The sequence below is a fragment of the Lepidothrix coronata genome, unplaced genomic scaffold, assembly GCF_001604755.1.
Source record: "Lepidothrix coronata isolate B3197 unplaced genomic scaffold, Lepidothrix_coronata-1.0 Scaffold126, whole genome shotgun sequence".
In the NCBI taxonomy this organism is placed as follows: Eukaryota; Metazoa; Chordata; class Aves; order Passeriformes; family Pipridae; genus Lepidothrix; species Lepidothrix coronata.
Window position 1 is genome coordinate 1,536,487 of NW_016690306.1, and position 23,418 is coordinate 1,559,904.

General features: G+C 41.2%; 1 protein-coding gene across 1 annotated transcript in view; it reads right to left on the reverse strand.

The window, feature by feature from the left end:
- SNTB1 (syntrophin beta 1) overlaps positions 1–23,418 on the reverse strand; it is a 111,742-nt gene that overhangs the window by 49,932 nt on the left and 38,392 nt on the right. The window contains exon 2 of the mRNA XM_017826410.1: positions 7,776–7,992. Coding sequence (XP_017681899.1) covers positions 7,776–7,992 — 217 coding nt within the window. The remainder of the gene's footprint in view (positions 1–7,775; positions 7,993–23,418) is intronic.

The window sequence follows — 23,418 nt, forward strand, 5'->3', positions numbered from 1 at the left end:
GCTGGGGAGTTTCACAAATGATGGAAAACAACTATTCCTAATAACGGGAAAAAAAAGATCACCATTTCTGTCTATAGAGGCTTCAGAGCTCCAGCTCCTACAGGTTTGGAAAACTGCCCCCTTAACAAGCTAGATGACTGCAGCTTCCAAAATGCACCAGCAATCACAGAGCTGCCCAAAAAGCAGCTGATGTAGATGACAGAGGACCGTTAGAGACCCAATTATCAAACCATTAATTATTAATTCTAGCAGTTAATGATTTGCCCCAAAATTCTGTTATAAGAGAAAAAATAAAATCTTAGAGGTCTCACATCTGACAAACCTAGCCCTAAACGCATTGACCCTGTCTACCAAGGAGGGTCCCACAGCCATGAAACATATCAAGGAGGAAGAGGAGGCCTTCCCCATGGCCTATCCCACAACTCCACTCCTGTTCCTCACACCCCAACTTCTTCCCTTCTCCTACCCTCAGGGTATTGAAGGGGACACGGCAAATGCCTTTTTAGCTAAATTGCCTAATGTCTCTCAGCTTGAAAGAGAGAACAGTAGATAAATCTCAAGTGCCACCTACTTGTTCATCTCTTCCAATAAAGAGCAGATTTTGTGAGCAGATTAGCTGTTACAGTACTATAAACAAGAACACAAGAGACATCCAACTTCACACAAAAGGTGGATTTGGATCCAATATAGTAAAACAGTTGGGAGCTAAGGTTATAAACCCATGTTCATCTTGACCTTAAATTCACAAGCCTCTGTGGGCAAGGATGTATAAGGTATCACAGTGTCCTTCTCAAACAGGCTGTGCACACTGCGACAGCACAGAACAACAGGGTGTTTAATGATGAAGGGCGAGTCAACCAGAGTTTCACTCTGATTATTGTCATTTTTGTTCTTTTCTGGATTTGAATTACACTCTTTCAAGTTGCTTTATTTTACTGTTGGATTGCTGATACAGTAATCTAAATAGATAACAAACACAGCCCACCAGGGGAAAAAAAAAAGTAACAAAAATTCCTGATATAAATCAGGACTTTGACTCTAGCAGGCTCAATAACTTCTTCAAAGGACTTATTGATATTCAAATAGTAAAACATGTCTGTACCAATAACGATAATTAAGTGCCTTTCATCCAACAATCTCAAGCTGTAGCTCACAACAACACTGTGAATTAAGTACGGTCTCTCCATTTCACGGAGGTTTTGTCTACAGCCAGAGAGCAGCTCAATAACAACATAAGGAGCAATTCCTTGAGGAGGTGTGGAGGGGGATTTTTTAATACTAGTAATGCACCCACTATATATCTTTACCTTTGCTCTACCCCATGCATTCCTAAGTTCTTTGTCTTTCCATCGCCCATATACAACATACAGTAACAGAAAAAAGACCCACTAGGAAAAGTAAATTTTCACCTCCCCAGAAAGCCCTACAGAGCTGCTGATGTCCACCCAGGACTGACGCAGCTCCAGCATGCTTCAGCAGTGCCAGCACAGTGATGGAAGCAGTTCATCATCTCCTCAGTCCTGGGTCCAGGTCTCAGCCTTTACCCAGCACCTAACCCCATCTGTGCTTGCTACTGCCAGTGTCATTGACTGTGCCCAATGTTATCAAACTACCCCTTAAGAGGCAGAAAACAAGATAAATGTGATCTATGCTCTCCAAGAGCAGCTGTAAATCACTCTGGTACTATGGTCACTTTGTGGCAGTGTTCTGCCCTCTGTGAGCCCCATACACACATGACTCAGGGGAACCATTTCCCCAACAGCAAAGAAAAATCCAGGCTGCAAAGCTGCACACCTAAACCACACAGCTCTTTGAGGAGAATCCAGCATTTGCTTTGTGCACCAGTGGCTGCTCATACCTGGCAGCATCAACGTATGGTCCTGTTTACTAAGCAGGAAACAGGCAGGGTGGAGGCATAAGCGAGACCATGTTTTCATTTAGACATCTACAATCTTTTCCACTTGCCTCCCTGCCCCCTCAGTTGCCCTTAACTTATACAGGCAGGAACATGAAGAGATACAAGAGCTCCTCGGTCTTTCATCCCCTCATAGAATAGAAAAGAATCAGAACAGAACAGAATAGTTCAGTTGCAAGGAACCTACAGTGATCACCTAGTCCATCACCCTGATCAGTTCAGGGTTGACCAAAAGTTAAAGCCTGTTATTAAGAGCACTGTCTAAATGCCTCTTAAACACTGACAGGCTTGGGGCATCAACCACCTCTCTAGGAAGCTTGTTCCAAGGTTTGGCCACTGTCTCAGTTCAGAAATGCTTCCTAATGTCCAGTTTGAACATTTCAAGTCTTGTAATCCTTTTAAACAAAAATAGCTGTACTTTGTCTCAGTAGTGAAACTGGGAGTGTTGGCAGGTCCTGACCTATGTGTGGTCATGTTTTGTAGAGTTTTACTGAAAAGGCACGGAGTTTCTACTAGTACTCCAGACATCACCTCTATAAACACATACTGAGCCTCACAGATAAAAATGCACCAGAAAAAGATTCAGGAAGTCAATTTTTGAACACTGTTGTCCTGAACTAGCGTCCCAGATCCTTGACTTTTACTTCAAGATGTTTTCTTTTTATTGCATCTTTACAATCTTCTGGTAACTTCTTACATTTGTTGTGAGTATTCATGACTTAAGCTTTTTGATGCAAGGACTAAGTCATATTAAATCTGTTTGAAACTCAGTTTTTGCCCTAAAAAAGGAGGTTAACTTTTGTTTTCACATCTTATTGTAACAAAAGTAAATACATGCAAATTCACCAGAATTTTTTTTCTGTTTAAGATTTTGAAATGCCATTTCAGAATCACACAGGGCTATTTCATGCTTGCATAAATTACATGCTTATACACCAATTACATTTCAAAATGTTAAATCTCACTCACCCTGTTACTGTGCATTACTGACATGTTACTGAATAAAGTAAAAAATATTTTTATAAAAGAATGCGTGCAAAAGGAACCATTTTTGGGGAGAGACAGCTTTGCAATAAATCTTGCAAATACTTTTTTCAGTGAATCAGTATTTTCTAATGCAAAAACAAAAAATAAAATAATGAAGCTGCTTAACTCTATTGCTGCCTTTGGAGTAAATAGGTCTCAGTCTGTCCTGTCCTGCACCTCCCCGTTGTCTTGGGAAGCTCAGGTAATGGCCAGACACAGCTCTGTGTGCAGAGCCCAGAATGAATGGATACTAGGCAGTTCCTCAGTTGTCTCTGGCTGAATACCAGGCACCCACCAAAGCTGCTCTATCACTCCCCTCCACCCGTGGACAGAGGAGAGAAAATATAACAAAGGGTTCATGGGTTGAGATAAGGACCAGGAGTGATCACTCATTGAATGCCGTCATGGACAAAAGAGACTTGAACTTGGAGATATTAATCAAATTTATTACTAACAAAATCAGAGCAGGATAATGAGAAGTAAAATAAATCTTAAAAACATCTTCCCGCCACCAGTCCCTTCTTCCTGAGCTCTATCTCCTTTCCCTCAGCAGTGCAGGGAGATGGGGAATGGGGGTTATGGTCTGGTCACCACATCTTGTTTCCCCTGCTCCCCTCCCATGGGAGACAGTTCTCCATGAACTTCTCCAGTGTGAGTCCATCCCATGGGCAACAGTTCTCCATCAATTGCTGATCAGTCTGCCATGGAATGCAGTCCTTCAGGCACAGGCTGCTCCAACGTGGGTCCCCTACAGGGTCGCAAGTCCTACCAGGAAACCTGCTCCAGAGTGGGCTTCTCTCTCCACGGATCCACAGGTCCCTGCCAGAAGCCTGCTCCCTCATGGGTTTCCATGGGTTCACAGACCTCTCTCAGGCATCCACGTACTCTGGTGTTGGTTCCTCCACGGGCTGCAAGTGGATCTCTGCACCCCCGTGGACCTCTATGGGCTGCAGGGGCACTCCTGCTTCATCATGGTCTTCACAACAGGCTGCAGGGGAATCTCAGCTCTGGCACTTGGAGCACCTCCTGCCCTTCCTTCTTCACTGACCTTAGTGGCTGCAGAGTTGTTTTTCTCACAGATTCTCACTCCACTCCTCTCTAGCTGCAATTATTTCTGTGCAGTAACTTTTTTCCCCCTTCTTAAACGTGTTATCACAGAGGTGTTACTATCATTCCTGACTGGCTTGGCTTTGGCCAGGGATGGGTCTATCCTGGAGTTGTCTGTCATTGGCTCTGTCAGACATGGGGGAAGCTTCCAGCAGCTTCTCACAGAAACCACCCCTGTAGCTGCCCCGCTACCAGAACCTGGCCATGCAAACTCAACACACCTATAGAACACACCTGCTCCATTTTACCTTCTGATTGTAATTCTGGGTTCAACCCTGAAATGCACAACAGATAAGGAAAGTTCCATATCTGTTTCTCCATGTGTCCTTGGTGTGAAGTCTATGAGCTGTAGCCGTACTTGCTATGGTGCTGCTACTGTGTGCAGCTGACAGCTGGCACCACACTGCTGGGAATCTGGCTTGGCCCATTTTAACTTGCTTCCAGACCAAAGCAAACCTTTCCCATTGGAGGGCCAAATCCAGCCAATGAATAACTCAGTCATTAAGACTGGACCCTGGCAAAGTTGCCTGTAAGGATCACACTGCTCTGGACTCCTGACACTGGAAAAACATGATGTGTGCACATTAAGTGCTGATAGGATCAGGCCCACACATCCTGGGTTTAGCTGAAAGAAGTGTAAGCAGGATTTTAGGGTGACTTCAAAAGCAGACAAGAAAATCTTTTCAGTCCACAAAGTATGGTCTCATTTCTTCAGGGAATGTCATGTCTCCTGTGCCGGGTACTGTATTACGTCCCAAGACTTTAAAAGCACCAACAGAAAAAATTTCACCTCAGAGACCTATTTTTTTTTCTCCTATTCCTTAATATCATCACCAGAAATTGATGAAAAGCTTTCTACACTGCAGTAAGATTTACTGCTTATTGGTATTACTACCTATGACCATTCCCACATGTCCCTTCATTGGGAGGGGATGCTCCTCTGTGAGGCCTGATATTAACCTTTACTGCTGCAGCCCAAGAAGTCATTTATTAGTGAAAAACAGGTAAACAACTGATTTTGGTAGCAATTATTTTAAGCATTTTTTTCTAGCCTAAAATATAACAATGGGCCCTGCATCTAGAGGAGAATGACACAGATCCCACTAAGCAGCTCTGAATCTTTTCTCCTGATGCCATGTCTATATTATTAAAAAAAATTCCTACACATTAAGTATGGCATTAATTTGTGTTAAGAATCTTCTCCTTGTTATCTTACGGCTTTTTTAATCAGGTGACACAGAAGACAATTCCCTACCTCCTCCAGAGTGAACCCACAGGTAGCGTAGCAGATGGAGACATCTGAGAACCTCTGGCTCTAAAAGCACCAAACTTCACTCCTGCTCCAACATAACAAGTTGACCAAACCAGCTGAGATTAGACACAGACCTAAGAATCTCTTAACCAGTGTGAGTCTTCCAGGAGAAGAAGAAATCCTATGCAGCACTACCAGCTCTAATGGCAAAACCAATTCTCCTCCATGCCCATTAAACTCACATTTCACTGCAGCTTTCTAAGAATTGGAGATAATTCTCTGCCAATGAGCAAATATTTCCTTTTAGGTCTTTTAATATATGTATCTTCTCATGCTGAACATCCAACCAGTCCAGGCTGGTTCCACAATGCTGCTATGACATTATCCTCAGCCTGCACTGAAGAAATAGCTGCACTGGAAAACTCAGGCTTTTCATGCCCATGTTTGTTCTTAGATGAAAATTAGCTCAGCTATAATCCAAAGGAGCCCTTCTATGGCCAGCATATGCTTTCGCAGTCTGCCAGCAGTGCTCTCCTAAAGTCATCCAGCAAAGTGACACCATCAGTTATAAAATCTATGTGTGTCAGGTCACTGGGTTATGAAACAGAAGCGTTGTAAGCACGTAAGAACATGGTGTGGGCTCCGCTGTCAATGAAGATAAAATTATTTTTATGGAATCAGATTACTGTCTTGGGATGCATTCCAGTGGGAAGGGATTGCTGCATTGTAGTAGCATTTCTCCTGGGAAATACGAGTTCCAGTACTCAGAATTGTTAAAAAACCCTGAAACTGGTAAAGATGGTAATCGATGAGGTCCTGCTACTACACTACAGCTACCACAGTGGTGAGGTACTGTGGGCTTTGATGGAAAAATCCAGCTTAGACCACACTGTGCTGGACCATAGTAACAATCAGAAGTCTATCTTTCCACAGGAAATGACAGCAACACAAAATGAAAACCATGATAACAAGCAAAATGACTCTCCCACACATTACTTCCTAGTAACACCTAAGAACACACACATTTGTAGCGTGCTTCAAAAAAGTTAGCTCCATTGCAAAAGTTAGCTCCATGAGCAATATGTGTGTGTCCCTCTGAATCAGCCCTCCTGGCCCCCAAACCAAACCGAGGATCAGGAGAGTGACAGAAGCTGAAAACTACAATATGGTCCAAAGAAAAGGGGAAAAATTATGACAAAGTGAAGCCAACACATGTAAAGTATCATTACACTGTATCAGTTCAAACAATGTGACCTGTACGGGTATTTTTAAAATACACTCCATAGCAGAGAGAACAACAAACTCTCAGACAAGTAAGTGATACAGCTGTCAAACCTCAACATCTTAAACTATACAGATATAGGTGAAAAAAGGTGGCCAATATCAGTAAACATCTTGATTTAAACTGAGAAAGACTCCCAGGGTTATTTCTGTTTTACAATTGCAGTTCTGTAATTGTCAGTTATCACCGACTGTGGTGGTAACCACGTGGTGAGATGAAGACCAGAAGGAGAATAAATCAATACTAAACAATAAAGCATGGAGGGTGAAAATTAAAAGGTCAGACAAATATGAAAAAGACAGAAAATTACACAGATACTAATAAAGTTTCTGAATTGCAGTGCAAGAGATTACAAAGGAACCCATTCTCCCCAGACCCCTTTCTGTTCTCCGGTCCTCTTCTTAACCTTCTCTGCAAATGAAAATGTAACTTTTGTTTACGCCTATATGTAAGTGCTGAGAATCAAAGACATTACACCCAGCTTCTGGGCAGGCAGCACACTGCAGAGAAACAAAAAGGCCATTATTTGGATGGAGAATCAGTCTGCATCCCTGACTTGACTGGTCCCTTTTTTATTAGCAGCTGTTAGAGCAAGGATCAGGGAGTGTGCTGGTGTTGTGCAGCTGTTCCACATATGTTATAAATAAGGGCTAGTAAAAGCTCATCCTATTTTTAACATCATAAAAAAAAAAGCCAACCAAGAAGTCACAAAAATTCCCCATAAATGCTTTGTAAGTGGAACTTTTCTCTTCTTCCTGACTTTAATGTCCAGAATGGAATGGACAAAACAGACCATTTTTAAAATAATATTCATTAGAAAAAGGAAAGAAAATGCAATTTAGTGGAATCAGATCTAGCCAGCCTGGAGGATGTAACCAATTAGTGTGTACAGTGTCTTTTCCTTCAAAAGCAGACACTTAATCAGGATGAAAACAAACTCCTGCGATTCTATTTCTAATAAAAATGCTGGATTACCACATCGAAGAGTTTCTTTAGCACACCCAAAAGCTGAACCCAGCATCACATGTCTCAGACACAACTACCCACCCTTCCCAAATCAGTGCTTGCTTCCCTTGTTGGGTTGCTACGTGTGGCCAGAGCCCAGCTCCTGCTCACCAATCCCAGCGCTGAAAAGATCAACAACAATTCAACACGAATGCAAAATCCCAACCCCAGGCAAATCCCCAGCTCACCTGTTTTCAGGGTCTGACACTGTCATGTTGCGTGTTACATAGCACATCTTGAGTGGTATTGTCTTCTTGTCTCTGTGGATGGAGAGTGAAAGCTGCGACATTGGGTCAGCAGAGGCACAGCCCAAGCGGGGGGACTCGGGGGGAGGCGTCTCCCACCCGATCTCCGACACAGGGGAGCCTTTCTTCACGTAGGGGGTTGCTTCTCTCATGTATTTCACTATGGAAAAGAGAAATTTAAAAAAAAAAAGGAAAGCAATAAATAAATGGACATTCAGTAGTTGCATCCTCATGTGAGTTCTCTGAGCTGGTGTTAACTCCCAGTGTTGTTCATTATTTTTGCTCACCCAGCATCCCAGCATTGGAAGCTGTGCAAATACAGGAGATGGAAATCTGACTGCTGCCAGTCTCAGTATGGTACGATAAGTAAAATGAGGAAGAAGAACAGAATAGGCAAAATAGAACATACAGCTGGTGTAAGGCCAGGAGAGCCATCCCACCTCTACAGGCAGCCTGTAAGTAGTCATGCAGGAATTCCTACGTACAGAAGCCATGGGCTGTCTGAGGTACGTGGAAGTTTTTAAGAAAGACATTCAATCAAGTGACAGTGAACCTATCTAAAATGTTCCAACAATACTTCCAGTGCTGCCAACTCACATCTTGCTTCTGGTTCATGCTTGTCGGTATCACACCACCGATCTCAACAGCTATTTCTGCTTGCTGGGAAGCAGTTTTAGCTAATCTACTTGTACATATATATATATATATGGAGTAAATAAAAACCAATTCACTTCTTAGATTTCTCTTGGGGAAATAAAATTGAGTTTCAGCCTTTCGTGAGGTGTCAGATTAGATCTCTTCTCAGCCTCTTCCAGGCTTTTTTCCAGTATGGATAGGAAAAGGGAATGTAGGATTCTGAAATTATCTTAATGTATTCAAAAATCAATACCTCTTTTACACATGTACTTCATACTCCTCTCTTTATGCAGGTAAATATTGCAACATTTTTCTCTGCTTTTTAATTCTTTTGGTAGTTCAAGATTACTTTTGCTTTTCATATGCTTGGCAAATTTGCCAGTCACAGTCTCCTTCTCCTTCATAAACCTGAGCCAAGAAAAGACCTCACATTTAAGTGCCCTGGTTAAGTCTCTATCCCCACTGCACACAGCTGTGGCTGTCTAACTGGCTGTAGCCACTTGATTGTACCCAGGACTCAGACAGCAGTGACATGAACTGAAAGGGCAGGAGCACTGTGAAATTATTTGGGGACGTTATTAAAATGCTGTGAGAGACCATTTCAAAGGAAATGGTGCAGATCACCGTGTCAGCTCAGCTGAAGAAGCTGTGAAGGACTGATTAACAAAAGGGCGGGTAAATTACAAAGCGGCATTGTGGTAAAGGACGTTAAATAAGGGAAAGCCTAGAGAAGTTCTGAAGTTCAAAAATAAAGCAACAAAAGCATTCAGAAGAGTGGAGAAGAACAACAACGGATTTTCTGTCAAAACCAGAGATAACTGCAGTATCACTATTTTTAAGGCACTTCATAACAGTTTTACCAAGAAAGAAATCAGTGCAAAACTGGAGTCCAGGCTCTGTTAACATCTATTGCCATCTTTTCTCTAAAACAGCTTAGTGCACATCTTGCCATTGCTCACTCTCTCCTTTATAAAAAGTTTGTTAACTTCAATTACAAGAACTTCTTTGTTTAGGTATGTTACACAATATTCCTCTGTGAGAAGAATCATTTGTGATTTATCAGAAAAGCTGTCTTACCCAACACCAGTGTTTTGATTTCCTTGTCCCTATTCTGAGCTCAATGCTCCTATTCTGAGCATTTTTTAAATTAATTTGTTCCCTACTCAGGGAAAAATTAGCACAGAATTCTATGAGGCTTCCAGAAACTATTTGAAACAAAAAGTGTTGTGATTTATTTTTTTAATCTTTTTGTAGACACATACCTGAAGTCCATTATCTAAAAATCTGAATTACCTAACTCCCAAAACCAGTGCTCATCCTTGGGTACTCCATAAATTACGTGATTTTCAAAGGTGCTGAAAATAAGCAGTTTTAGCCAGTGTCATAGAGATACTGGTTGCAGCAGTTGGCATCTCAGTTTGGATGTACTCATAGTCTCATGTATGTAGTCATAAGCAGAGAAACTGAACACATACAAATGTGGTGAATCTATTCCTGTTTACACTGAATGAATACGAGTTTGCCGTTAACTCAGATGGGAGGAACAGCTGAAGCTGTAAAAATCACGTTTGACTGGAAACAAAATTTTGTTCTCTTTAAAACTAGAGAATAACAATTAATCTGTTGAAAAAAAGTAATCCTGTCAGCTTTTGAACCCTGTTACAGTGACATGCCAGCAAATGTAATGCTAAATAAAGGTCCAGGTCTCAATAGTGTAGCTGTTTCATCTGTGCTATTCTCGTCCTTTTTCAGTCGCAGCTATATGCCTTAGACCTTAGCATATTTTAATTAAGGAAAAGAGAGAGGGGCAGGGGGAGGAAGGAAGTTCAAGTAAAAAATTTGGCTGTAAACCTAAGCAGGAACACAAAATGTGGATTTAATTCCCCAGAGATGGGACAGAAGAAAAGAGACGTCCCTTCCAGGTGCCAAGAAGCCAAGTTTCCATGTGATGCACCAGTGAATTCATGGCAGACAGCTGAAATGTTTCAGAAACCCCCATGAAAGAGGAAGCAGGATCAGGCAGAGAGAGCAGAAGCACAACCATCTTCCCAGAATAAAAAGATGAAGTGATATAGGTTTTCTGTCAAAAAAAAAAAAAAAAGGATTTCGGTAGTTTCTACTAATTATGTCCTACTAAATATAAGCACAGCTCTAGATTAATGGCTGAATTCTGCTGGGTTTTACAGTCCAGACTTTATGGCTGTTGCATACTGTAACACGTTTCATATTTTAAAAGTCCCCAAATGGATACACATAAAGGCACAAATGTAATATGGGAGTGGAACAGGTGGCAGAACTTGATCCATTTATAAATTTTTTTGTTATTATTTAAATTTCAGAGCCACTGTTTTCCAGTTGCTTCATCAACATGCATAATAACATGTCCATAACCAAAGTTCAGTTTATGAATTTAGCTGAAATAAGGCACACAGTGTTCAGATGACTCATAAGTTTTATGAGCAATTATTTCCTATTTTCTTCTAAATTCTGGATGCAAATACTGAAGAACATGCTGTTTTATAGCAATGCACCAGTAACCCTACTACATACACAGCAATTTAGGGTGACCTCCTACATGTTACATTTTGCACTAACCAGCTCTTAATCCACACAGAAGAAAACAAGTTTATATTGGAATATCCTATTCCACACTGCACTGAGAATCATGGATACAGCAAAGTTAAAGCATAACTGAAGTTATACAATTCGCTTTCATCATCAAGTTTTAAAACCAGGAAAATATACAAATTATTGGACACTAAAGCAATAATGTGGATAATATTCTGCTTTCAGACCACTACACTCAAGAGCTAGATTTTCCTTTGGATACAGTAGCATAAATTCAGGTACTGACTGAAAAAGAAAGCAACTATCAAGAAAACTGCTTTTATACATTGCCAATAAAACTACTTAATGGATTAAACCTCCAAAACATTTAATATAACTAAATAAGGCATGCCATTGTATAGCAACTCTGAATTATGTATAACTAGACTATAAGTATGTATATATGTATATGCCTTCAGAATACATATGTCTGCTAAATATACAAATATTAAATATATATTTATATAAACCCACCAATATCTGTAAGACCACCAGAATGTACTCTGCAAACACAGAAACCAACACGCAGTGACTCAGAAAAAAATTTTAATGGTTTCATTATTATAACTCAATTTACTGATAGACTGTAATTTTAGTCGAGAGTTGTCTAAACTCATTTGTTTGATGCTATAGCTCAACCTCAGAGATCCTTATATTTAGTCCTAATTAATGATCCATACCCTTTTGGTGCACCACTAATAAGAAACTGCGGTCAAGCAATTAAAATTCCAATCTCTGAAGTGCCCCTCCCCACAAAGAGAAGAGGAAGGGAAGTGACAATCAAATGAATTAATCCACTGATACACATTGAAATATTTTGGATATATTTTTTGATCTGCAAGACAGGGAATGTAGTTTCCAAAAAAGTACTTCATTTATATGCACTTCTGCCAAGTCCCAAGACTCCACAATTAATCCTTTGTTACTGTTCACAGATGATTTTTGGGGGGGGAAGAATCAGGCTTTTAATGAGAGAAATACTACAGACCAACTTGGTCAGGTTCTTGGCCAGACGCCTTTCTGAGGAACTGGGACTCTTCTGACACATTCAAAATGTTTCCTAGGAGGGAAGACAAAGACCACTGAAGAGAAGCCAGCGAGCCGGAGGAAAGCTCTTTTGTTACTCGAGGAATGAGGACAGGATGTGTAGGTTTACAGTACGAAAGTAAAAGGAACAACATCACTGAATCTGCTCGAAGACAGTTGATCAAGGAACTCCCCTTTGCAGGGGAAAAGCACAGTGTGTCCCCTACCACGATACCAGAATTTGCCTGCTAGGTGTTACATAAGAGATCAAATTTCCACTAAACTCAAGCCAACTGCACACCCTATAGTAAAGACACGTGTATAAAAATGGGATATAAAATTCAGATAGTTTTGATGATGGCACCAGCAGCTTAAGACCCAAATACTTGAAGAAAAGAGTTTATGAATCAGATAATCTATGAAGATATGACTCTTACAGCAGCTTTAATGTGGGCATAAACCGAATAGCAGCCAACAATCCTGCCTGCGAATGTTTCCACTACATTTCCTACACAAACATCTCTTGCTACGTTCAGACAAGTAACATCCATTAACATCATCTGCTTTCTCCCATGCTGAAAGGGATTTGAAAATAGTAAACCTCTTGATCTGTCAAAAGAATCGGATCTTCGCCTCTGGAAGATAATATGAATTAGTTAAAATAAACACCTTATGAGAACACAAATCTCCTTTAGGTTTTGGCCATTTCTCATACTGTATAGTGAGACTGTACTCAATTTCCCATTTTCTGCTGTCTTTAAAGTAATTCTACTGAATTCAGTATATTCTGTATTCATCTCTTAAAGAGACAGCTTGGACCTAAACTGTAAGGAAATGGCTGTTTTTAAATCCTTTTTAAAAAACATTCGATGTTTGCACTTATTATGCTTTTTATACGGAAAACATGAATGAGTGTTTTGAAAGAATAATTTCAGAAAGATCCAGGAGACACATCTTTAAGACAAGGTTTACCTGAAAGGAGAACCTTAGCAATTGGTGCCAAAAGGTGGCTGGTAAGCAATCACAGGCTTCAAGTTTGAGCTTTCGGAGGGCTACAAACAGGCTGGATTAATAAGATCAACAATTTCACTTTTAAAATACAAGGAATACTTCACAGTGTAAATTAAAATTAGCAGCTGCTTTTGTAAAAGAGGTGAAGCAATGTTAAGCAGGGCTATATGCACCATCACGTTTACACTCAAAAAATGAAGGCAGTTCCTCTTCAAAGTGCCTTGCAATATACAGTTTTATGTGGTTAAGAGAATTTCTTTGTCAATAAGGCAAGGAGATTTGTGGTCTGGGCCTCACCAAACAGGAGAAAATGGGACAAAATGGGCTGCTCTTGGGACGCCATGCAACGGTGCATTTTGTGAAATCTCATGGTTTTGATAACTGAATAGGTCACAGTGACCAGCTATCCTGTGTTATCTATATCAGGTTTCAAAAAAAGTAACTCACCACCAAAAATGTCTTAGAAGTCAAGAAATTCCAGGGGGAAACCCAGTGTGAGTCCAGACTGGAGCCATGGGCAGCCCCTATGGATGCTTTCTCCTTCCCACCTGCACCAGGGGCCTCCCTTTTCTGCTCTGATTTCAGCACCTGTAGGAGCTGGAGATTACATTCCCAGGCCATCCCACGCTTCTGTATAACATCAAAAATTCTACAGTTACTTTTCCTCAGTTTCCTTTCCCTGAGACTTTGCCTACAATATGGGCTGATTCAGTCACCAATTCCCTAGGCCTGATGTTCCCCTTTAGCAAACACTTCTTCAACCCTTTCTGACATTCCTTAACAAACAAATGTTTTCTAGGGAGAGAAGGCTTTACACATCTTCTTATCTTATGCAGGATATCAATTTCATTAACTGCAAAGCCTGTAAGTATTAATCCATTTTCTTCCTCCAACAAAGCTACAGTTTTATACTCCACAGCATGAGTATAGCACACGACTTACTCCCCTCCAGCCTATATTAGACAGCCTGAAAACTTCGCCTCCAGTCAGCATTTCCCACCCCCTCTTCCTGAGGTCACTTGGAGCTGGTCACCGCTAACTATCCCCTTTCAGCTCCCTTCTGAGTTACGTTTCCATGGTCTAATAATCAACTCGATGTTCCAAGTTAACAGCACACGTGCTCAAGGAAGCAGGACGAGTTTCAATGCTGCGGTGAGATATTTTTGTATTTCTGTTTAAAACAGATTAACAGAAACTAAACAGACACAAACTTGTGTCAGACAGAACCACAATGAAACCGGAGGCTGGATCAAAGCTCTAAATACATGACATCAGCACTTGAGCTGATGGAGTGATCAAAAGCAGTCACAGGCTGTCAGTAATCTGGTACACAAAAGTTTCAGACTGGTAAAGTAATAATAAACTACAAATAGAAAAAGACTACTGTCTAAACCTGCAAGCTGTAGCTAACTTACTACAGTTTTATGTAAAATGTTACACAGCTCATTTGCCACATTGTTACGTGACACTATGAACTCTACCATTAGAACTACGCAGATCTTTCATAATGGTAGTGGAAAACATCTGAAACTGGCAATTTGGGAGCTGAACATGGATATTAGCAGTCACATTTTGAGAAAAAGCATTGTAGGACCCGTGAGTCACCACTGATAACAAAACTGGAGCTTCTGTTTGTCTCCAAAGGAGAATGTTTCCTAAGTTAGAAAAAAAAAAAAAAAAAGTGGTTTTAGTCAATTGATATTAGAAGTAGGTCATCATACTCCTTGTAACCCTACTCAAAGTACAACAGAAAAATGTGACTTCATGTAAAGCAGGGAAACGGAGTGAAACACATTTCTTCAGTGGAACCAGTACTTAGATTTCTAAGGGCAACGTCCTACCTGAAATTGACATTATACTTTAAAATCTTTTACATAAATCTCAGGAATAACTCCTTTCAGAATTTCTTGTGTGCTGCTCATGTTTGTTTCCCCACCTCTGTTAGTATTTACAGATCCCTCTCCAATCACCCACACGCTCAGATGGAATTCAAGGTGTCTGGCATTGCCAGCACGCTATAATTTTTCTATTTACATGAGTAATCTCAAGTGTCAGAACAAATATTTCAACTGCTACTGATTATGTGAAAAATACGTACGGATATTACGGTTTTAGAGGATGCTGTTATTTCAGCAGTCACACAAATCATTAAGTACTACAGGATAGACTGAAAATGGCACTCACTGAGAGGGAAATTATTATGCTGTGTATGACTGTACCTGTTTTACAGATGGCTAAACTGACACAGGCAAGTTAAAATGCCTTCCTCAAAGTCATGCAGTAAGTCAGTGGCAGAGTTCTCAGCATTAAACTTAATTTCTACCCCTTCATGACTTTTGCTTTTTAAACAAATCAAAGAGATCCTAGTGTCAGTGAAAACTGGATTCACAATGTCCACGGTCTTCTCCCTGTCAGAAAATTCTCAAGACCTTCTAAGATTCCCAGGATTTCTTTTAAAGTGCAGGGCTGCAATCACTTGCAAAATTTCAGTTCATCCTTTTCATCCTTCACTAGACAATATTGAGAGCTTTGAAACGAACAAACTCAGGGCACACATTCAACAGAGAACCTGCTGTATCTCCTGTGGCTGGGCTGTGCACCAAAAGGCATCAGAGCACCATGCAAGTCCTTATTTTTTGTAATCCTTTAGTCTGTACCCTTACCAACAGGACAGTCCAACGGCCATATCCACAACACTCATGTGCCAGAGATTATAAATACTTATCCATAGAGGTATTGAAAGAAGGCAAGAAGGAAGGAAAGCAGGAAGGAAAGAATATGAACACTACTGAAGTTCAATGACAAAGAAATACAAATCCAAGGAGGTCCCTAAATTAATCATGGTGAACTGGGATGAGTGTTTCTGATCAGAGGTGGGCATCATGTAGCAACTTTTATTTTCATTTATTTTTGTGGCATAATGATAGCTCAAGACCACCTTTGCCTGGTTCTGAAGTCCAAGCACAGTCTCACACTCCCTCTACTCCACCTAAAGTAATTTGTAAGATGACCCAGCATGAGAGTGGCAGACCTGGAATGAGGTTTGGCTCTACAACTATCACCTAGAGAAAACTACCTGAAGCAGACAGAGGCACAGGAAAGGAGACAGAACTCACATGACACCACCTCTTGTATTTCAAGGAATGAAGGAAGCAGGACTATATATCCAGCAAGGGTGATGAAAAGAGACTGACAATGAAACATTTAACCACATCCTTGTGCCTCAGTTCTTCCCTTTGAATGGAGCTCTTTTTTCCCAGGGATTATGGTTTTCTCTAGGAATAAGCCACCAAAAACCTAACAACAAACTACAACAATTAAAGAATAAGCACACTAGTCATTAGAACTGGTTAAAAGTTATTCAGAAAGCACCTCCACTTTGAGCACAGGAAATTCTCAGAACTGAAGCACACAAAGAGACTGAGACTGAAACCCAGCGGTGCTGCCACAGGACCATGGATGGCATCATGTGCTGCTCTTTACAGTGAAAAGTTCTTACCAAGATGACAGCTCTTCTGTTCTCATCCCCAAGGAGCTACAGTTACTGTATCTTAAAAAATGCCAGTGATCCCCAATGTAATATGGCCCTCCTGGAACTTAAGTGCATAATGCAGTTTGGGGTGAAAGGAAATACTTAGGGGGAGGGGCAGGTTTATTACTTTTAAATAGCATAATCTAAAACTATTCTGCAGACAGGATCTCAAAAAATGAATTACTGAACACAGGGAACAAGTGAAGCAGTAAAAATCCTTATAAAAATACTGAATTCAGAATCTGATTCTTTTCCATGAAATGATTTTGTGAGGTGCTCTGAAAAATACATCTTCATTCAAATTCTTTTCTTTTTCTACAAACAAAATAGAACTGTGAATTGACATTTTGATTTAAAATGTCTTTTTAAGATCAAACTCCTTTTCTAATAAATATTGCATAGAGTTTCCCAGCATCCATTTTGTCAGATGGAAAATTTATACAGTTATGATTCTATTAGGTTTCTTGCAGTGCACTGGGCATTTAATCAATGAGAGCAAAGAGCATCTAAATAGGGTTAGGCTTCAAATTCCTTTCAGTTAGAAGTTAAATCCCCATTAGCTTTGAGCCGTAAGCCCCTGTGGGTTTAGCATGCAGCTTAAAAGATAACTCTGTGAGGGGTCATGGCTCTTTACTGAGGAACAGAAAGCCTATTTCACAGATCACCCTGCAATAATAATGTAAATATAATCCCGTTTCAGTGGACACTTTATCCTTCCAGAAAACAAGCAATGTTTTCTGTCCTAGAAAAAAATCACATTAATCTTCAATTTAAGGGTAAAGTAATTCCCTGCTTCATTCAAGCCCTATTACAGAGAATTACTGAGACTGTCCTGGTACTGTGCCGATGCTGGGGTCAGTATGGTCCCCCACCTCTCCATAGGGCAAGACAGGCACAGGTTGCTCTCAGCAGCTGCTCTCAGCAAGTACAGTTGACTCGGCACATCAAAACACATTTGCTCACTATGCTAAATGCCAGTTTGGCTGTTCCAGGTTAGGTCAAAGCCAGGCTAAAATAGTACAACCTATTGTTTTTCCGAGTCTGCAAACTGCCTGCCAAGTACATTTTGGTCAACTAGTACAGGAGGCTGATAAGAGAGGCTGGAAAAGAAACTGGCAATTGCAAACTGAGCTTCAAAGGGCTGTATTGAAATGCAACCCTGGTTCAAATCATCACAGAGAAAATCATTTGTTTAATCGGTGAGAAGAATGCTAATTTGCTTGTATCTCAAATTTATTTGCCATTTGTACTAGTGGAGCACTTACCAGGACTGGTGACAAATGGGCATGACAGCCTCAGATGCTGTGCAAACACAGAACAAAAAAGCTGTTCCCCTCCCAAAGATCTTAGAAATCAAGTACAAGGGACAATAGAGACATGACAAGGAAATAAGCAGGCAGAAGAGTCCACGGTAAAAATCATGCATGTATCTCCCAGTGTTGTTACAGTTGTATTGTATTCTCTGTAAGGCAGAAAGCAGGAGCAGGTGCCGTTTGTAAAAACACTGGAAAAACGTGGGGAAGAAAAGGAAATCCGAATAGGGTGATACAGTTGCTAGGATGCATTTGCAATTAATAGTAGCAAGAATTTTCCCTGTGTGGTTATCACTGTTGCTTCCCAAGCAGGGATCCATCAAGACAAACTTTCAGCACCACCTCAGGTGTAAAAGGTTTTTGCACTGGAATTGTTGCTTGAATTCTGCTGTTAGATACAGATATAGATATAAAAGCATTTGTCTGAAACGAGGACAGCTCAAGCAAGTAGGAGCAGCTAGCCAGACAAGGATGCCCAGCATTATATGTGCCTTGAGGCACATATAATGAAGAGTCCTCAATACATGTGCAGATTAACTGCAGCTCTGCTAAACCTCGCAATCTCTGTCTTGGCCTCATATGTTCAAGCCAATTCCCACAAAAGGGAAAAAAAAAAAACCCTTGCCTGTATGAATGTCCTGTAAGACCTGGGAATAATCCTGTTGCAAAAGTAAACAAGCTTGCAAGGCTAAGGCAGACTGAAAGCAAAGGATAAGACACGTATGCTTCCATTAGCATAACTGGTTTTCTTTATGCTCCAGTGTGGGAGTACCTTTGAAATGAGGAGTTGAAAGCACAGCTTTCCCATCCAGATCATCTATGCTTTTACAGAGGCTTGGGGATACAAAACAGGGATAACTATCTGTTTGAGGCTTGTTTGCTTTATTTAGCTCAAGGGCAGGTCTCTCTTGCTACTTGCAGAGAGCTAAATCAGATTATATCAATGCTGCTGCTTTCCTTTTCTTTTTTTTTTTTTTTTAATTTTTTTATTTTTTAACAGCAGCACTGATGGGCACAGAGGGAAAAAAATGTATCAAGAACAGTTTCTCCCCTAAAGAGCTTCCGATCTCAAGGTCGCTTACAACTTCTGCCAAAGTCACTGGGTTCATCTTCAGTGGGAATTAGATCAGGTCCAAGGGTCAAAGCTGAAGATGTGAATAGTCTATGAAGAAGGAAAGAATGGGCAGTGGGAGGAAAACTAACCCTGGCAAGTAGCTGCATAAATTGAACTCCAGTTCAACAAGAGATATCCCAAACGGAACGACCGGAAAAGAGCTTTGACTTCAGCCTTACACCACGGCTCAGTGCAGATCACAAACACCAGCCTATCTGTATCCCTACGGTCAGGGTGACTCTCATCTCATACGCCAAAGGTTGTCAGAATATTATTGACATATATTTCTAAAGTGATCACTCACTTAAGTAAGCTGACCTTTGGGCTAACTGCCTTTGTAGGTTTGTGCTCCAGTTTATAAAAGGACAAGTCTGAAACCCTAGATTTCAGAAGATGTCAGAAATGGATAAACAATTCAATATGCACACTATGCTCATCTCCAACTCTTAAAGACCACTTCTGCGATTTCCCCCCTTCCAGAAGCCATAAGAGGCTGAAATAAAGTTGGTGGCAGATTGAGAGCCTAAAGCAAAACTTTTGAGGAACATAAGACCAATCTGCCTGGTCAGTTACTGGATATAAGAAAAAAAGATGAGGACTTAGGAGAGGATGTTAATCTAGCTGATGACAAATTTATGCCTGTGATATTTCCACCTCTTCCACCACAGGAAGTGTTAGAAACTTATCCAGTGGGTAAATAATAGATATCCCAAGTTAGGAGCTGAGAATACTGGAGTGCTTTATACACTCTTTGTTTAACCAAAGGTTATTCTGTAACTCTTTTATTAAATGCATGATAGATTAAAGAGTGTACAAGCCTATTAACTGCAAAGAGGGCAGACCAGTTCTGAAGTATGTGCCAGTAAATAGAGTGTTTCTAGGTCACTTCAGCTTCCTCAAGACTGTTTTTCACACTATTTATATTGCACTTCCTTGTTTCAGCCCACTGAAGGGACAAATCATCATCACCTTCAGAGGCAGGACTAGAAGACTCATGGGATTCTTCCAGATTGACAGCACAATCTCTGCACCTCAGTTTAGTTTCCAAACACTAGACCTGGTTTACACTTTGAGGTTTACAGGGTTCATGTTTAGCATGTAGTGACATTAATGATCAGTGACCAGAAAGGCCTCTTCAACAAAAGTGTTAACGACATAATTCAGCAGCAACAAATATACAACAGAGCAACTATATAGATGCAAGCCAATATAGCAATACATAGACATTTCAAATATATGCAGATATACATGCATCTCCTCAACATATGCCATATCCTTGGGTGCTGTTAGACAGCTAGAGATTTCTGGCTCCTCATTCCTCCAGAAGCTGTTACCTGATCACAGTGGTCCTACCCCCTCAACACCTGGGACCAAATCTGGATGTGTTCCTCTGCCAGGAACTGGTTGGCAGCAGCAGTCTCCCCTTCAGCCAGCATCTACCCCAGCCCCTTCCCTGTCTCCCTCTCATGGGCACACACTGCACACCCCTCTCACTCATCCCAACAAGTACCAATCTTTTCCCTCCCTGCCTCAAAAAACACCTCACCTTCGCTTCTATCCTTTCCCTCTCACAGCAGCAGACTCTAAACTCTTCTCCAAAGGAGGGAAGGAGGGAAAAGATGAGGCAGAGATAAGCAGTGCTGCTGGGCCCGGCTGTCCTTGCCCTCTCTCCCTTAGCTCTGTGCACAAGGTGCACACAGGGAGCAGCAGCTGATGCTGGACTCCAGCACCTCCCTCATCTCAGCAGTCTCTTGTGCTGGGGCAGGTGCTGCAAGAAGCCTCTGTGCTGTGCAGCTTCTGTCTCCATTGGAAAGCACAGCAGCAAGGGCAGAAGCATCCCATGAGCCACGTGTTGTACTGTGTTGAATGATGCCAACGTGCTCATGTCGGGAATTCTATCTACCATTACAGAGAAACATTGCCTCCCTGACAAAATATCTTTACAATACTCAGAGCATTCTCTACGCATCAGTATTTTCAGATCACTTCACAGCAGCTCAGCACCCACCACAGTCAGATCAAGTTGCAGCAGTAGGTCTGCACTGCTCCACATGAAGGGAAGCCTTGGATAAAACGGGAGTGAGGTGTCCATGCTAGACCATGGCACAGCCCACCACTACCCCCTGTCAGGCATGGGGAGCTAGAAGAAAGTTAAAGATAAAACATATTTAGTAATATACAGTCAAAGTTTTGAGAAAGGGATTGTGATTTTAACGGAAAAGAAAATTTCATCAAGTCAAGGACGCAGTATCCTAAAAAAAAACCCAACAAAAAAACCAACAAAAAACCCACCCAGATACAAAACAAACAGAATGGTTATTTGGGCTGTTACTGAGATGGTACCTAACAGGATGAGCAAACTCATTACAGCCTGTCTCCTTGAAATTCTCCACTTTCCTATAGTCTACAGTGCACTTCCAGAGCATTAGCTGCAATGGTGAATTCCAGCTATATTCAATACAGGCAGTAATTAAATGGTTATAAAAATGTGAAGCTGGAATGCTGACAAGCTCTACAAGCAGCATTATCAGCAGTGACGGCCGGGGAGTCAATCTGCTGCACTTCTCCAACGGTTTAAATAATGTTTGTCAGGATCCCCCAGTCAACAGTTTCTCCCCCCTTCTCTTTGCATCATGCCGCAGTAATCGTGCAGATGCCTGCTGTGCTCAGGAGATGGAAAGCTCAAGAAGTTCTTCAGGAGAAGTAAAACAACAACAGAAACCCTTGTGCAATTAAGTCATGTTTCACTTTCCAGCAAGACTAACCCAATGGGCCACCAACAGCTCCTCTCCCAGACATGCATCTTCCACTCCTATGGCACCCTTGATTCTGCTATTTCTTACTTGGGAACAGAAAAAATTGTTTATTAAAATACACACTCGGGAGTGTGTGGCTGACACTTGCCTGTGAGGCTCAAGAATGAGCAGGTGTATATTTACCTCAAAATTTGTGACCAGGATTTTCGTGGTAGAGGAGAATCTCTTGAACAACATGGCTGAGCGAAAAAAGGGACCCACACTTCTTACTAAACAAATCTCCTAAAGTGTTCTTGTAGCACTAGGGTCTCTTTGTCCCACAGGGGAGAGGGGAGGAAGGCAGGTCCAAGCACACAGGGACCAGGTGGCCCCTACTGCTGTCTCCATTCCCCCTCACCCCTGTGCTGGAGCAGACCTCTGCTGTACCTACAGCTGTCTGAAGTCAAGCATTCGACTCTGCACTTCGATGAAAAGCACACTCCTCTGCATGGGCTATCACTTTTAGAAGAACCATCGTTTTTCTTTAAATTCCACAGTTGCTCCTCCAGCTGGAGGAAAGGTAGTGTGTGCACAGGCAGCCCCGCTCACAGGCCATCCTGTTCACTGCCCTGAGCAAGCACAGAGCAAAGGCCCAGCTGCTCACACAACGCTGCTTGTTCCTGTCATCTTTCAGATACAGAAATACCAATGCAGAAACAGAGACACATACAGTGATTTTTTTTTTCCTACATATTTTCCAACACAACATACTGTTTGCTACTCTACAGTCCTTCAGCAGCCTCAAACAGGCATTCAGTTTAAATGACGTTTTCCTAGCATCCTCTGCTTTCAATGTCCTCACTATATTCCTTTGTAAGGATACCTCTTTGTGCTTGTATTCTGTGTCTGACACAAAACCTACAGGACTTCCCCAGATGGTAACCACTAGGGAGAAGAACAGAGATCAACTCTATTTTACTGTCTGATTTGTTTCATATGATCAATCAATTAGGCAGGTCAGAGCTGAGTAATTCCACAAAACTAAGTCTATGTAATTGCTCATCCTCTTTCACTAATATTCTCACCTTTCAGCCCTATTTTATTCTCATCTTAATTGCACAAGGGTTTCTGTTGTTGTTTTACTTCTCCTGAATTCTCATCATCTTTAAATGCTGATCTCTTCAATCAAAGCACTATCTCCTTCTGTATTGCCCGGCATTGCAGGGATATATGATCCTGATGTTTGCTAGGATGAAAAAAAGTCTGTCTTGCTTTTGGGTTGCTACCACTACAGACATCCAAGCAATCCTGCTGAAAGTTGGAGGGTCAGGAGGAAGGGAAAACACACCTCAACCTTGGAAAATATATTGTATCTCCTTGGAAATACTGATCAAACACAGCAAAGTAGAGAGACTTTGTCAGTGGCCTGCTAAAGGAAATAACCAGAGGCAAACCCTCCTTAGACGCCAGAAGATCTACAGAATGAAAATGGTATGAAATATTTTCTTCCCTTGCAGATTTTTTGGTAAAGAGATATAAAAGCTCAGCAAAACTTTTCCTCTGTTAAGATATTACAACTGTCACTCTTGCCACTGGACTTTGATGTTTACAA